Raw genomic sequence first — 17,673 nt, forward strand, 5'->3', positions numbered from 1 at the left:
GAACACTTATTTTTCTTAAAACTGCATTGTTGGTTAAGGGATTGTTAGTAAGCATTTCACTGTTAGGTCTGTTGTATATGGCACATGTGACAAATACAATTTGATTTTCCAACCACAAGAAAGGGTTTTAGACTGTTTTTAAATCAACTTGTGAATTGTATTGAATGTAGCTATGTTCCCCTGTTATATCTTAATGTAATGACATTTTAAAAATTGGCTGATTATTATCAATTTATCAACAGCAAATAAGTTGCCCACCGCAGGAAATCCTCAATGGTACCCTAGTTTATAGAAATACCCATGTGTAGTGCGTACCTCAATCAGCATCATGTGTGTTAGTGACAGTGTTTGTCTCCTCTGTAACGCTGTCTCTGTCTGTTTTTCTTGAGTGAGATGTGAGGAGGATGTTGTTGCTAGTCTGATTCATGCTGTTGCTTCTCTCTCACACCCCCTTCTCCCCTCTCTGTCTTCACCCCCTCCTCCCCTGTCTCGCTCCCTCATTCTCTTCATTCCCTCATTCTCTTCACCCCCTCCTCCCCTGTCTCGCTCCCTCTCTCATCCCTCTCTCTCCCTCTTCACCCCCTCAGCCTGTTTGCACTGCTGTCCAAGAAGCACAACAAGATTTTGGAGCAGGCTACCCAGTCTCTACGGGGCCTGCGGCGGGCAGACTACGTGAGTACCGTTCCCCTACTTCCCTGGTCCCCTGGACCTCCAGCCACGTCAACTGCAATCAGCCACACACACCACAGCCTCCTCTGTCTGCAGGGAGGGAGCAGGCCTGGGGCTGGGGGGGGGGCTGATGCCTGACAACCCCCCCTCCCCCTAAACACACAGGAACAAAGACACAGGTGACATGAATGCAGATGCAAACCCAGTAAGAGACAGAGGCCATACGCAAACCTAGACACCCAGACGCACAGACCCAGAAGTGGCTGGAGGTGTGTGCGTGTCAGTGATTAGGCTCCTCCCACACACAGGCAGAAGGGAAGCACCCTTCACCCCCACTCTCTTTTGTTTGTCTCCTTAATGGCCCTTTTTCCTTCCAAAACACACACACACACACACACACACACACATATACACCCATATACTTGATAATACCATTGCTATGTCTAGAGTCGTTGATGCTGAATTAACTTCTGGCCAATGATATCACTTCACCCAAACATTACCCTCCCTCGTCACATTGTGTTTTGAATACATCTTTATCAATTATATCATGTTTGCTATATGTCTGTGTGAATTATATCATGGAAGGTCTCCTCCAAGCTCAACAATAAGCTGGTCGGGGTCATTTTCATTGGGGCACACCATAGCAAAACATAGTAAGTCAAATGTTTTGCAACAGAAAACAAAAACAAGACATTTATTATTGGACCAGTTCAGGTAGTACCGCCCCCTGTTTATGTTTGGTGTCTAATAAATATGACTCTGGTCTCAATGGAAGAAGTTGTGACTAGATTCCAACCAGGTCTCAGGGATCTTGTTCTGTGTTCGTATCTCATGTCCGGTCTAGACCTCAAAGTTTGTTCTGTTACTAAGTCATGTTTTTAAGAGGTTTTTATTTAGTCTCTAGGAAGAAGGAAATCCTGCAGTTTAAACATAAAGGTGGTTATCATAACATCCAGTCAACAACCTACAATTACTTAATTTGTTTGCGCCTCTCAATCAAGTCAGCTTCTCAATCAGTCTCTACAAACGTCATAACACTTTGGATGCAAACACACAAATACACACACCTTCATATTTGGCACACACATTTAAAAACTGTTTTAAAGTTGATTTTCCTTGTGAAATAAATACATTGGAGATTACTCACCAAAGCTCCTAATATTAACAACTATTTGTACTGCAATAAATACACATTATGCATATATACAACAAGCAGCTATGAAAATGTGACGCTGATATGCACACAGCGGTGTTGTTGTCTGTAGAGCCAGGCAGGCTGTGTGAGTCGTGTTGTAGTGTAGTGTGCTGCGTTGCAGGGGGGAGGATGGGAGATGAGGGGAGACTAGGCAGGACAAAGGCAGAGTGACAGGCCCCACTTTGCCTTCAGGCCTCGTGACTGATCTGCCGTGACGCAGAGCCACAAGCTCAGACACGATTTACAGAGGGTAGAGGGGGGAGAAGAGAAAGGCTGACGAGGAGTGAAGGGGTGAGATGGGTGAGGAGGGAGCAGGCCTTGGTAGGTAGGGGAGAGGCTAAGAGGGAAGGCTGAGGAGGGAGCTAGCTGTGGGAGAGGGGAGGAGGGAAATGTAGAGAGGCGGGGGATGAAAGGGATGAGGTGGCACGTGGCAGTAATTAAAGTTGACTCCAGAGTGTGCGTGCCGGGTGAGAAGGGGCGAAAGCGAGGGTGATGGGTGGGGTTGACTTTACTTCTTCCCCTACAATCGCCCCTAGTCCTTCGTTCCACTCCAGCCACCACCACCACCCTCATTCACTGCTCTCTCACTCCATCTCACCCTTATTTTCTCTCCCACCCCATTTATCACTCTCCCCAGTCCTCTGTCACTGTAATTCTCTAGGACACACCATCTCTCTTGCTCTCCTTCTCTCTCTTTGTTAGTAGTAGATGGTGTTGTAATAGGAGGCCTCGGAGATAGTGGATCTACCTTTGGCCTTTTACTGGTGATAGGAGACTGGCGAGGCCACTGTTCTCCTCTTTTCATCTCTTGCTTTCCTGCCTCCCAGTCTGCAGCCTTCACCATCCCCTTCTCCCCCCCGCCCCCTCTCCTGGGTGACTGGTTGCAGTGACTTTCTCCCTCCCTCGAGGTCCAAGGGGTTCTTCTCCCCCCCCCATTGCCAAAGCAAGTGAAATCGATAATTAACTCAAGTGAAATAAACAATCAAAAATATACAGTTAACATTACACTCACAAAAGTTTCATATGATGTCAATATATATTGTTGTAGTGATGTGCAAATAGTTAAAAGTACAAAAAGGAAATAAATAAACATAAATATAGGTTGTATTTATAATGGTAACTGTTCTTCACTGGTTGCCCTTTTCTTGTGGTAACAGGTCACAAATCTTGCTGGTGTGATTGCGCACTGTGGTTTTTCACCCAATTGATATGGGAGTTTATCAAAATTGGATTTGTTTTCCAATTCTTTGTGGGTCTGTGTAATCTATGTCTCTCTAATATGGTCATACATATTTGGCAGGATGTTGGAATGTGTAGCTCAGTTTCCACCACATTTTGTGGGCAGTGTGCATATAACCTGTCTTCTCTTGAGAGCCAGGTCTGTCATCGGCGGCCTTTCTCAATAACAAGGCTATGCTAACTGAGTCTCTTATCAATCAAATATATTTATAACGCCCTTCTTACATCAGCCGATGTCACAAAGGACTATACAGAAACCCAGCCTAAAACTCCAAGCAATGGAGATGTAGAAGCATGGTGGCTAGGAAAAACTCCCTTGAAAGGCAGGAAGCTAGGAAGAATCCTAGAGAGGAACTAGGCTCTGATGGGTGGCCAGTCCTTTTCTGGCTGTGCAAGGTGGAGATTATAACAGTACATGGCCAAGATGTTCAAACGTTCATAGATGACCAGCAGGGTCAAATAATAATAATCACAGTGGTTGTAGAAGATGCAACAAGTCAGCACCTCCGGAGTGAATGTCAGTTGGCTTTTCATAACCGATCATTCAGAGTTAGAGACAAAGTCAAAGATTTCCTTAATTTTGGGTCGGTCACAGTGGTTAGGTATTTGTATTTTTTCACCTTTATTTAACCAGGTAGGCCAGTTGAGAACAAGTTCTCATTTACAACTGCGACCTGGCCAAGATAAAGCAAAGCAGTGAGACAACAACTACAAAAGAAAACAAGTTACACATGGGATAAACAAACGTACAGTCAATAATACAATAGAAAATGTGTATACAGTGTGTGCAAATGAAGTAAGGAGGTAAGGCAATAAATAGGCCATAGTGGCAAAGTAATTACAATTTAGAAATTTACACTGGAGTGATAGTTGTGCAGATGAGGATGTGCAAGAAGAAATAGTGCTGTGCAAAAGAGCAGAGAGAAAAAACAAATATGGGGATGAGGTTGAACAGACTAGTAATAGGGGTTGCGGCAATGGCGGTGGATAATATTAGGAAGAGAGGGTCCAGATTGTCTAGCACAGCTTATTTGTAGGGATCCAGATTCTGCTGCTCTTTCAGGACATCAGATGTCTCGATTTGGGTGAAGGAGGAGCAGGGGGGGCTCTGGCCAGATGCTGCTGGTGGTGCAGAGCTGTTGGTTGGGGTAGTCAGGTGGAAAGCGCGGCCAGCCGTAGAGATATGCTTATTGAAATTCTCGATTATCGTGGCTTTATCGGTGGTGACACTGTTTCCTAGCCTCAGTGCAGTGGGCAGCTGAGATGAGGTGCTCTTATTCTCCATGGACTTTAGTGTTCCAAAACTTTTTGGAATTAGTGCTGCAGGATGCAAATTTCTGTTTTAAAAAGCTAGTCTTTGCTTTCCTAACTGACTGTGTGTATTGGTTCCTGACTTCCCTGAAAAGTTGCATATCACGGGGACTATTCGAAGCTAGTGCAGTGTGCCACAGGATGTTTTGGTGCTGGTCAAGGGCAGTCAGGTCTGGAGTGAACCAAGGGCTATATCTGTTCTTAGTTCTACAATTTTTGAAAGGGGCATGCTTATTTAAGATGATGAGGAAGGCACTTTTGAAGAACAACCAGGCATCCTATACTGACGGGATTGGGTCAATATCCTTCCAGGATACCCGGGATACCCGGGCCAGGCCTGCTCGCAGAAGTGTTTTAGGGAGCATTTGACAGTGATGAGAGGTGGTCATTTGACCTTGGTCCCATAACGGACGCAGGCAATGAGGCAGTGATTGCTGAGATCCTGGTTGAAAACAGCAGAGGTGTATTTATAGGGAAAGTTGGTCAGGATCATATCTAAAATATCCACATATCCATGTTTACGGATTTGGGGTTGTACCTGGTAGGTTCCTTGATAATTTGTGTGAGATTGAGGGCATCTAGCTTAGATTGTAGGACGGCCGGGGTGTTAAGCATATCCCATTTTAGGTCACTTAACAGTACGAACTCTGAGGATAGATGGGGGGCGATCAATTCACATATAGTGTCCAGTGCACAGGTAGGAAAATAAGAATTTGTTCTTAACTGACTTGCCTAGTTAAATAAAGGTTAAAAAAATAAAATGTAAATTTAAAAAAGGAGCTGAGGGGGTCTATAACAAGCGACAACAGTAAGAAACTTATTTCTGGAGAGATGGATTTTTAAAATCAGTAGCTCAAACTGTTTGGGCACAGACCTGGATAGTAGGACAGAACTCTGCAGGCTATCTCTACAGTAGATTGCAACTCTGTCGCCTTTAGCAGTTCTATCTTGATGTAAAATGTTGTAATTGGGGATGGAAATGTCAGAACTTTTGGTGGTCTTCCTAAGCCAGGATTCAGACAGCTAGGACAACAGGGTTGGCGGAGTGTGCTAAAGCAGTGAATTAAGCAAACTTAGGGAGGAGGCTTCTGATGTTAACATGCATGAACCCAAGGCTATTCCGGTTACAGAAGTCAGCAAATGAGAGCGCCTAGGGACACAAAGGGCCTGGGTTAACCTCTACATGCCTGGGGCTCTGTGGTGTGTGTTTGTGTTTATGAACAGAGCCCAAGGACCAGCTTGTTTAAGGGGCGTTTCTCCAGGTTCATTTTTCTGTAGGTGATGGCTTTATTATGGAAGGTTTGGGAATCGCTTCCTTCGGTCTAATTCTGCTCTGCATGCGTTATTTGGTCTTTTAAATTGAGGATATTTTTTTCAGAATTCTGCATGCAGTCTCAATTTGGTGTTTGTTCCATTTAGTAAATTCTTGTTTGATGAGCGGACCCAGACCTCACAACCATAAAGGGTTCTGTGACTCATTCAAGTATTTTTTGCCAGATCCTAATTGGTATGTCAAATTTTATGTTCCTTTTGATGGCATAGAAGGCCGTTCTTACCTTGTCTCTCAGATTGTTCACAGCTTTGTGCAAGTTACCTGTGGTGCTGAGGTATGTATAGTTTTTATGTGTGCTCTAGGGCAAGGGTGTCTAGATGGATTTTGTATTTGTGGTCCTGGCAACTAGACCTTTTTTGGAACACCATTATTTTTGTCTTCCTGAGATTTACTGTCAGGACCCAGGTCTGACAGAATATGTGCAGAAGATCTAGGTGCTGCTGTAGGCCCTCCTTGGTTGGGCACAGATGCACCAGATCATCAGCAAACAGTAGACATTTGACTTCAGATTCTAGTAGGGTGAGGCCGGGTGCTACAGACTGTTCTAGTGCCCTCACCAATTCATTGAGATATATATATATATATATATTATATATATATCTCAATGAATTGGTGAGGGCACTATATATACACACACACACATACATACACATACAGTGGGGCAAAAAAGTATTTAGTCAGCCACCAATTTTGCATGTTCTCCCACTTAAGTTGCTGGGCAACACGGACTTTCAACTCCCTCCAAAGATTTTCTATGGGGTTGAGATCTGGAGACTGGCTAGGCCACTCCAGGACCTTGAAATGCTTCTTACGAAGCCACTCCTTCGTTGCCCGGGCGGTGTGTTTGGGATCATTGTCATGCTGAAAGACCCAGCCACGTTTCATCTTCAATGCCCTTGCTGATGGAAAGAGGTTTTCACTCAAAATCTCACGATACATGGCCCCATTCATTCTTTCCTTTACACGGATCAGTCATCCTGGTCCCTTTGCAGAAGAACAGCCCCAAAGCATGATGTTTCCACCCCCATGCTTCACAGTAGGTATGGTGTTCTTTGGATGCAACTCAGCATTCTTTGTCCTCCAAACACGACGAGTTGAGTTTTTACCAAAAAGTAATATTTTGGTTTCATCTGACCATATGACATTCTCCCAATCTTCTTCTGGATCATCCAAATGCTCTCTAGCAAACTTCAGACGGGCCTGGACTTGTACAGGCTTAAGCAGGGGGACATGTCTGGAACTGCAGGATTTGAGTCCCAGGTGGCGTAGTGTGTTACTGATGGTAGGCATTTTTACTTTGGTCCCAGCTCTCTGCACTAGGTCCCCCCATGTGTTTCTGGGATTTTTTCTCACCGTTCTTGTGATCATTTTTGAAAAAACGGGGTGAGATCTTGCGTGGAGCTCCAGATCGAGGGAGATTATCAGTGGTCTTGTATGGTCTTGTATGTCTTCCATTTCCTAATAAAAACTGAAAAATTGGGCGGGCAAAATTATTCAGCCCCCTTAAGTTAATACTTTGTAGCGCCACCTTTTGCTGTGATTACAGCTGTAAGTCGCTTGGGGTATGTCTCTATCAGTTTTGCACATCGAGAGACTGAAATTTTTTCCCATTCCTCCTTGCAAAACAGCTCAAGCTCAGTGAGGTTGGATGGAGAGCATTTGTGAACAGCAGTTTTCAGTTCTTTCCACAGATTCTCGATTGGATTCAGGTCTGGACTTTGACTTGGCCATTCTAACACCTGGATATGTTTATTTTTTAACCATTCCATTTTATATTTTGCTTTATGTTTTGGATCATTGTCTTGTTGGAAGACAAATCTCCGTCCCAGTCTCAGGTCTTTTGTAGACTCCATCAGGTTTTCTTCCAGAATGACCCTGTATTTGGCTCCATCCATCTTCCCATCAATTTTAACCATCTTCCCTGTCCCTGCTGAAGAAAAGCAGGCCCAAACCATGATGCTGCCACCACCATGTTTGACAGTGGGGATGGTGTGTTCAGGGTGATGGGCTGTGTTGCTTTTAAGCCAAACATAACCTTTTGCATTGTTGCCAAAAAGTTTGATTTTGGTTTCATCTGACCAGAGCACCTTCTTCCACATGTTTGGTGTGTCTCCCAGGTGGCTTGTGGCAAACTTTAAACAACACTTTTTATGGATATCTTTAAGAAATGGCTTTCTTCTTGCCACTCTTCCATAAAGGCCAGATTTGTGCAATATACGACTGATTGTTGTCCTATGGACAGAGTGTCCCACCACAGCTGTAGATCTCTGCAGTTCATCCAGAGTGATCATGGGCCTCTTGGCTGCATCTCTGATCAATCTTCTCCTTGTATGAGCTGTAAGTTTAGAGGGACGGCCAGGTCTTGGTAGATTTGCAGTGGTCTGATACTCCTTCCATTTCAATATTATCGCTTGCACAGTGCTCCTTGGGATGTTTAAAGCTTGGGAAATGTTTTTGTATCCAAATCCGGCTTTAAACTTCTTCACAACAGTATCTCGGACCTGCCTGGTGTGTTCCTTGTTCTTCATGATGCTCTCTGCGCTTTTAACGGACCTCTAAGACTATCACAGTGCAGGTGCATTTATACGGAGACTTGATTACACACTGGTGGATTGTATTTATCATCATTAGTCATTTAGGTCAACATTGGATCATTCAGAGATCCTCACTGAACTTCTGGAGAGAGTTTTCTGCACTGAAAGTAAAGGGGCTGAATAATTTTGCACGCCCAATTTTTCAGTTTTTGATTTGTTAAAAAAGTTTGAAATATCCAATAAATGTCGTTCCACTTCATGATTGTGTCCCACTTGTTGTTGATTCTTCACAAAAAAATACAGTTTTATATCTTTATGTTTGAAGCCTGAAATGTGGCAAAAGGTCGCAAAGTTCAAGGGGGCCGAATACTTTCGCAAGGCACTGTATTTCTGTATTGCTTTAGTGATTCACAATAGTGAAGGTGTTGTTAATTTTCTTCAGTTTTCTGTTTGCCGTGTTTTGATTTGATAGGGGAGCTCAGAGGTCAAATATACTTTTTAGGTTTTCTACTGCCAAGTTTACACCTTCACTATTACAGTGGAATGTTTTGTCCAGGAAGTTGTCTAAAATGAATTGAATTTGTTGTTGCCTAATTTATTTTTTGGTACTACTTTCCTTCCATCTATAGCATTACTTAATATTATTCAGTTCCTTTGGCTTTGATGCCTCATGATTGAGTATTGCTCTGTTCAAGTAGACTGTGATTTTACTGTGGTCTGATAGGAGTGTCAGTGGACTGACTGTGAACGCTCTGAGAGACTGGGTTGAGGTTAGTAATAAAGGAATCTACAATACTACTGCCAATAGATGAGTTATAGGTGTACCAATCAATAGGGGTCCCCTCAAAGCCTACCATTGACTATGTACATGCCCAGCAAGCGACAGAGCTGCAGGAGTTTGTTGGTTATGTAGTCGTAGTTGTGACTGGGGGATGCTGTCACCTCCAGGTAGGTGTTTCTCCCCCTGTGTGCTGAGTGTGTCAGGTTCTTGTCCAGTTCTGGAATTTAGGTGGCCACAGACTACATGTCCCTGGGCCTGGAAATGATTGATTTCCCCCTTCAGGATGGAGAAGCTGTCTTCATTAAAGTATGGAGATTCTAGTGGGGGGTATAAGTAGCACACAGGAGGATGTTTTTCTCTGATGAGTCTTTCCTTTTGGATTTCTAGCCAAAAGTAACATTTTCCTGTTTTGATTAATTTAATAGCGTGAGTTAGGTCTGCTCTATACCAAATGATCATACTCCCTGAGTCCCTTCCCTGTTTCACACCTGGTAGTTCGGTGGATGGGCCTACCAGCTCTCTGTAGCCTAGAGGTAACCAGCTCTCTCTTTTCCTCCCTCCTTCTCCAAAGCTTCCCTCTTCCCTTCCCCATGTGCTTAGAGCTGTGGATGTTCTCATTAGGCTAGACTGCAGCTCAGGGCACTGAGCTCCATATGACACCTAGATATATTCTAATCCATGTGAGCTCGATGGACCACTCTGATGAAATCTGCCTTCTGGCCCATATTCATATTCAGTCCCACAGTCCCTTTGTGAATGACAGTGGACTTGGCTGGCTATGAACATGTTATTGTTATCATGGGCTATAGGGACATTGGTCTATATGGCAGCTTTCTGGCCACTGGCCACAGGCAGCAGACCTGATTGAGTCACTGATCTGCTAGGGAGGGGTAGAGTATCTAGCCCTGTCCCCATCCCTGTTCCTGTTCAGTAGTATCTGCTCGGTGTCAATGCCAAGTGGGGCGGGACAAAACATATTTAACTAGCCACAATACTCCTTCCCTCTGTAGTCTCCCTCATCGTTCTCTCTTTTCTCTCTCCTTCTCTCCCTCCTCTTTCTTTCCTCTCTGGTCTGTTTAGCAGAAAAGTGGATGTAAAGGCCGTAATATAAAGCAGCTGGCCCTGACAGTATTCCGTTCCCCGCTGCTCGAGGGGAGGAGGAACGGGGGAGTAGAGAGAGTGAACTGCGAGAGAGACCGAAGGGGTGTAGAAAAAGAGAGGAGGGGAGTAGGGAGAGAGAGAGTTTGTGACTGACTGGCATCTGGAAACAATGTAATTTGGCATGGTGGCCAGGCTATGGAGAGAGAGCGAGGGAGAGGGAGCTAATGTTTGTTTAATGTAGGATTGTCCTTAAAGCAGGAGGATATTAAAAAGAGAGGATGAGAGACCTCAAACACTCAAACACGGGGGCGTTTCCCCCTAATACCTGTGTGTTCCAAATGGCACCCTGTTCCCTTTCTAGTACACTACTTTTTACCAAAAAGTGGCAAATGTAAATTAAAATGTAGTGCACTTTATAGAGAATAGAGTGCCTTTTGGGACTCAACTTTGTCTTTGCATCTCCTCACCACCACCAAATCCCCCTCCTCCTGTTCATCAACCCTTGTTCCTTACCTCCCACGCACACAGCATTCTCTCTCTCTCTCTCTCTCCCTTTTGCTCTCTCTCTCTTTTGCTCTCTCTCTCCCTCGTGCTCTCTCTCTCTTCCTCTCTTGGTCCGGCTCTCTCGCTCGCTCGCTCGCTCTCTCTCGCTCTCGCTCTCTCTCGGTCTCTCTCCCGTGTTCTCTCTCCCCTCCCTCCCCTGCTCTCCCTTTCTCTCGCTCCCTTGCTTTCCCTCGCTCCCTCGCTTTCCCTCGCTCCCTCTCTCTCTCACTCGCTCCCTCTCTCTCTCTCCCTCGCTCTCGCTCTCTCCCCCTCGCTCCCTCTCCCCCTCACTCTCTCTCTCCCCCTCGCTCCCTCTCTCTCCCTCGCTCTCTCCCCCCCGCTCTCGCTCGCTCTCTCTTCCTTGCTCTCCTTTTCCCTCGCTCCCTCTCTTTCTTTCCCCCTCCCTCTCTCTCTCTCTCTCTCTCTCCCCCTCGCTCTCTCTCCCCCGCTTGCTTTTCCCCCTTCGCTCTCTCTCTCCCTCGCTCTTTCCCCTTCGCTCTCTCTCTCCCTTGCTTTCTCTTGCTCTCTCAAGCTCTGAAATTCAAATTCAGATTGCTTTATTAGATGAAATATAATTTGTAGATATTGCCAAAGCAGCATAGTGGTACAGCATTTCAGTAAATACAGTACAATGCAATGAGGATATTGAAATACAGTTCAGTTCAGTAGTAATTATAAAAATAGTACATATAATCATGTATACAGGTACAACACTACTGCTGTTGTATTGTCATCTTTAATTAAAGAAAATAATACCTTTAATTAAAGAAAATAAGATGATAAAAAGAACAAAGGAATGGCTAATAAATTAATTTACATTAAGAAAATGTAAATGGATGATGGTTACACTATGTATGGGATGTCCCTCCAGCTATGGAAATCATATACATATCTGGAAGTAATATTAGCAGTTTGTCCCTCACCCAGAATAATTCCCATCTTTATGTCATTAGTAAATGCACAGAAGTTGGGAATTGATTGACATATTATCTTAAAAAAATATGATATTATTTGGGAGTATTTCTCACAGTATCTCTCTGTCTCCCTCTCTGTCTCTGTGTGTTTGTGAAGCTGGGTCTGGTTAGTGTCAGGTCTGTAGAGGGTTAGGCCCTGGCCCCTGGGGACAGGCCAAGGGCAGCTCCAGCCCCTATCCCCTGTAAACCCCCTCAGCAGAGGTCATGTGTCTGTTTACTAATGAACATTTCAAAGTGACTGCTGTTAAGCACGCACACACTCACTCTCTCTCTCTTTCACTCCCTCATTCTCTCCAGCTATCCGCCCACCCCTGCCCATCCCCCATCTTACTCTACCACTCAATCCCTCGCCTCGTCCTTTCGTGATGAGCTCAACTGAACGTTAGGGCCCGGACTCAGTAGGACCCAGTAGCAGGAATGATTTGTTGATGAAGGATGATGTGTTCTGTTTTTGTTTTCCCTCTTAAGAATAGTTTAAATAAATTAAAGAAAGTAAATAGTGGTTTGGACTCATCTCTGTGAGGAGATCAAAGCACCACACAGATACATCCTAAACCCTACATACTGTATAGATAACCTCTTTAACATGGCATACCAGACCTCCGTGTGTCTCTGTTTACATCTGTGGGCTCACTGAATCTGCTCTGTTTAATTGTCTGTATATATACTCACCGATTCAGCCTGGAGCACTATTCCCTCTGTGGGTTAGTCCTGCTAGCTAGAATATTGCATCACATATACTGTAGCTGTTGTGCTGCTTGTCTGAATCCATACTGCAGCGGTATCATTTATTTGTTTGTTTTCAAACGCTAAACTAGTACTTAGGAATACTACAACAGTATGATGACACACCACAATATGCACAGGTGACCCTGCTAGTGCGAGGAGATTCATTTCATCCCTTTCGCTCCTGCTGCTTTACCTCCACACCCCCTCCGTCATTAGTTTCCACTGTCACCCTGCTTATGGCAGGCAAACCTTCCGACAGACTGCTGCAAAGACTGAGAGAGGATGAGTCAGAGGCTGCCCACTTGTCTGTCTGTCTGTCTGTCTGCCTGCCGGTCCATCTGCCTCTCTCCCTGTCTGTTCTTTCTGTCTGTCTGTTCTGCCTGCCTGTCCGTCTGCCTCTCTCCCTGTCTGTTCTTTCTGTCTGTCTGTCTGTTCTGCCTGTCTGTCTTCCCGTCTCCCTCCCTTACTGTCTGCAGCCAGCATCTATCTTCAGTAGGGCCGCCCCAGCCAGCTGGCTCTCGGGCCTAATACTATACAGGTATTTTATGTACTGTGGTCTTTACACTGCTGGCTTAGATAGAGAGGGAGGTAGGGGGGAGTAGCTCAGACTGAGGCTGAGGTTACAGTCAGCAGGTGGAAGCAGCCAGTTAGTCACTAATCCACTAATGACCAGCCAGTCATGGGGGCTGGATTAGCATGAAGCTACCACTGCCAGGGAGCCAGGGCACTAGGCAGACCAGACCAGCCAACCTCTCAGTTCCAGCCAGCATTCCTATTGGCCTCTAGCTAACTGTCAGGGCAGATAGGCAGGTCAGACTCCCAACCCAAGCCAACTTTACCCAGAAGCCCACTAGGCTGAGCTATCGCTGGGTTAGCTTACAGATGTTGGTGAAATAATAAATGCCACCCAAAGCAATTTTACAGTACAGTAAACACTTAGAGTACGTTGAGTACAGTACGGTCCCATATGTGGACCCAGCGGAAATCAACTGCAAAGTGCAAAGTGCCATGCTTCTACCAACTGGGATCACAAAATGACTTCAGATATGGGTGTCTGATGAAAGAAAGTAAGGCACGAGGGGTGGATGGGAGTTTGGCTGGTAGTGTTGTACTTCTATAATGGACTACAGGGCCCCCTCTAACAGCATGGGTTTCAGCAAACAACAAGTGCTACTTATCTGACTTCTGAACTGGAGTCTCTTAGCATACACACACACACACACACACACACACACACACACACACACACACACACACACACACACACACACACACACACACACACACACACACACACACACACACACACACACACACTCTCGCTCTCCCACTTCCATGGATTCAGACACACACACTCTCTCACCCCTAGACACACTACTCGTCTCGAGCCTTTAATGAAGTCAAAGCCGAAATGTTAGCGGACAAATGAAAGCTCCTGTAATTACATGGGCTGAGCCCTAATTGAGCCTCCATAATACTCAGAGTACTGAGACTACAGCTCTTTACAGTTCAGTTCAATTCAGTTAACGCCCTGTATTCTGCCTCTGTCGCTGTCTGTCGTGTCAGACAGACCGATATCATTGACCATTTGAAGAGATTTGGAGAGGTTTGTGCTGTGTTTGTAAGTGCAGTGTAGATATTTCCGCAGAAACAGTTCTAAGCTTTTATCTTTCATCTATTCTATACTGTATTGCATGAAAAGGGGTTGGTGGTTGGAATAAGACTTGCCGACCTAGACACTTTCTGCAGAAGGCCCTCCTCCTCTTCTTGTGTGGAAGCCAGTTTGTGATTAAGTGAGGGGCTTCGATAAAACTGCTGACCCTCCCTGTCTGCTAAAACTGCGTCTCTCTATCTCTGTCTCTCTCACCCACTCCTCATCCTCCTCCACTGTTGCTGATTACTTCCTTTGCGTACAGGAAGTGTGTTTGTTTACCTTGGGAATAACAAGGTTTCTATTTCAGAAAAGGGGGGGGGGGACATTCTGTAGACCTCCTCGCTGTCCGTCCACACACACACACCGCCCGTCCCCCTCCCCTTTAATCTGGTCCAGTTCATATGGCCATAACAGTAAGGGGGAGATGAAGGGCAGGGGAAGAGGGGAGGGATGGCCCTGTACAGTGTGGTGTAATTGTGATTATGGAATGCCTCCCTCTATGTGCCATAATGCAGGTCAGAGAATTACCCATTACAGCCTCCCAAAAGAATCTTGTTGTTTCAACGCCAGCTCTTTTCTGTCTGTGTGTTTCACTCTCGTTCTCTCTCCCCCTGGGGCTGTGGTGCTGGTTTGGTTGCTGGTGTTGTTTTTATTGTTTCACTGCGGTAGGTGGTTTTGACCGGTTTGGATTTTGCATACTCCCCTACCAAACCTCCCGAGTGGAGCCGAACATACACGCATGCACAGACACACACACAAAGTACCTCCCGTGTGGGGCGGGACAGCCAATACATTAAGCTGCTTGTTTATTCATGCCAGCTCTCCTGCTTTAGGAGAAAATCCTGCAGATGTTCATGTCTCTTCACTAAGCCTGCAGCCTCATAGAGAGCATTGTTAAGAGCAGAACACACACACGCAGTAGGACACACACACACTCATACAATGGAATAGTCACCACCATTGATAATTCAACACATTTAAATGTTCTCAGCGCTTCATCTGCATGACTTGGGGAAGTATTTCTCCTTCTATTGACAGTAAATAGTGCACATAGCTGTAACAATTGGAATTCATCGTACTAACAGACAGTTATTCTACTTGGTCATTTTTTTTCTTCCTTTTGTGGTCTGTCTGGTCTCTTAGCACACAGATCTGTGAGGGAGGTTGTCTGCCTTTTGCCTTGACAAAGGCTATGTTGTGTTGCTCTACTCCCACTCAGATAGCAGATATGACCTGACACACACACACACACACACATATTCTTTCTCCTGGCCGTCACACCTCACCACTGACCCATTAACCTCTGACCTATTCAATATAGACAGGCCCGGAGGCTCTCCGTAACCACGGTAACCAACTCTAGCCCCTGGCGACATATCAGAAGGCAGGCTGTATTGGCGTTGTCATTATTAATAACTGATGATCAGCCCTGTTCTGTAAATGAGTAGGTAGTGGCAGACACAGAACACACACACACAGAACAAATATATACACACACACACAAAGAACACAGCAGGACGTAGACACTCAGACAGAACAGACAGTCCCCGAGGCCTCCCCTGACCCTGTGTCATGCTGAATGCTAAAACCAGTCTTAACACACACACGCATGCTCAGCCCTACCCTCCAGGTTTAAGGATCAGCAGTACACAGATTAACAGTTATCTCCCAAGTGTACACAGTCTCTCATCTACAACACACACACGGTCTATGTCTGCGGTTATGCAAATAGCCAAACAAGTCAGTCAAGAATTCAAGGCACACTTCACCAGCATGGCTACCACAGCATTCTGAGTGGCGCCACGGTCTAAGGCACTGCATCTCAGTGCAAGAGGCGTCACTACAGTCCCTGGTTCGAATTCAGACTGTATCACATCCAGCCGTGATAGGGAGTTCCATAGGGCGGTGCACAATTGGCCCAGCATCGTCCGGGTTTGGCCGGGGTAGGCCGTCATTGTAAATAAGAATTTGTTCTTAACTGACTTGCCTAGTTAAATTAAAAAACTAATTTAAAAAAGATAGGATCATTGTCAGTAATGACTACGGCTCACCTCCACACAAGCACCTGAAGCCATTCGTCCCATATACTGTACATCCTCAACATCTGCGATAGGGATAGAATGAACATATCTCATGTATGGGACTCCCAATCATGGCTGTTCAAAAGTTTTAGAACACCTACTCATTCAACTGTTTTTCTTTATTTTTATTTTTTTCTACATTGTAGAATAATAGTGAACACATTACAACTACGAAATAACACATATAGAATCATATAGTAACCAAAAAACTGTTAAAGAAAAATATTTGAGATTCTTCAAACAGCCACCCTTTGCCTTGATGGCATCTTTACACACCCTTGGTATTCTCTCAACCAGCTTCCCCTTGAATGCTTTTCCAACAGTCTTGAAGGAGTTCCCACATATGCTGAGCACTTGTTGGCTGCTTTTCCTTCACTCTGCGGTCCAACTCATTCCAAACCATCTCAATTTGGTTGACGTCTGGTGATTGAGGCCAAGTCATCTGATGCAGCACTCCATCACTCTCCTTCTTGGTAAAATAGCCATAACACAGCCTGAAAGTGTGTTGGGTCATCGTCCTATTGAAAAACAAATGACAGCCCCACTAAGCTCATACCAGATGGGATGGCGTATTGCTTCAGAATGCTGTGGTAGCCATGCTGGTTAAGTGTGCATTGAATTCTAAATAAAACACAGTGTCACCAGCAAAGCACCCCCACACCATAACACCTCCTCTTCCATGCTTTACGGTGGGAAATACATATATTTACATTACATTTAAGTCATTTAGCAGACGCTCTTATCCAGAGCGACTTACAAATTGGTGCATTCACCTTATGACATCCAGTGGAACAGCCACTTTACAATAGTGCATCTAAATCTTTTAAGGGGGGTGAGAAGGATTACTTTATCCTATCCTAGGTATTCCTTAAAGAGGTGGGGTTTCAGGTGTCTCCGGAAGGTGGTGATTGACTCCACTGTCCTGGTGTCGTGAGGGAGTGTGTTCCACCATTGGGGAGCCAGAGCAGCGAACAGTTTTGACTGGGCTGAGCGGGAACTGTACTTCCTCAGTGGTAGGGAGGCGAGCAGGCCAGAGGTGGTTGAACGCAGTGCCCTTGTTTGGGTGTAGGGCCTGATCAGAGCCTGGAGGTACTGAGGTGCCGTTCCCCTCACAGCTCCATAGGCAAGCACCATGGTCTTGTAGCGGATGCGAGCTTCAACTGGAAGCCAGTGGAGAGAGCGGAGGAGCGGGGTGACGTGAGAGAGAACTTGGGAAGGTTGAACACCAGACGGGCTGCGGCGTTCTGGATGAGTTGTAGGGGTTTAATGGCACAGGCAGGGAGCCCAGCCAACAGCGAGTTGCAGTAATCCAGACGGGAGATGACAAGTGCCTGGATTAGGACCTGCGCCGCTTCCTGTGTGAGGCAGGGTCGTACTCTGCGGATGTTGTAGAGCATGAACCTACAGGAACGGGCCACCGCCTTGATGTTAGTTGAGAACGACAGGGTGTTGTCCAGGATCACGCCAAGGTTCTTAGCGCTCTGGGAGGAGGACACAATGGAGTTGTCAACCGTGATGGCGAGATC

General features: G+C 45.5%; 1 protein-coding gene across 1 annotated transcript in view; it reads left to right on the forward strand.

Annotated features, from left to right (window-relative positions):
- Positions 1–2,757, forward strand: part of LOC118387944 (dymeclin) — a 93,944-nt gene extending 91,187 nt beyond the window's left edge. The window contains exons 14-15 of the mRNA XM_052524746.1: positions 588–672; positions 2,695–2,757. Of these exons, the coding sequence (XP_052380706.1) occupies positions 588–672; positions 2,695–2,757 (148 nt within the window). The remainder of the gene's footprint in view (positions 1–587; positions 673–2,694) is intronic.
- The last annotated feature ends 14,916 nt before the right edge of the window (positions 2,758–17,673 follow it).

Source organism: Oncorhynchus keta, chromosome 9 (assembly GCF_023373465.1).
Source record: "Oncorhynchus keta strain PuntledgeMale-10-30-2019 chromosome 9, Oket_V2, whole genome shotgun sequence".
Taxonomy (NCBI): Eukaryota; Metazoa; Chordata; class Actinopteri; order Salmoniformes; family Salmonidae; genus Oncorhynchus; species Oncorhynchus keta.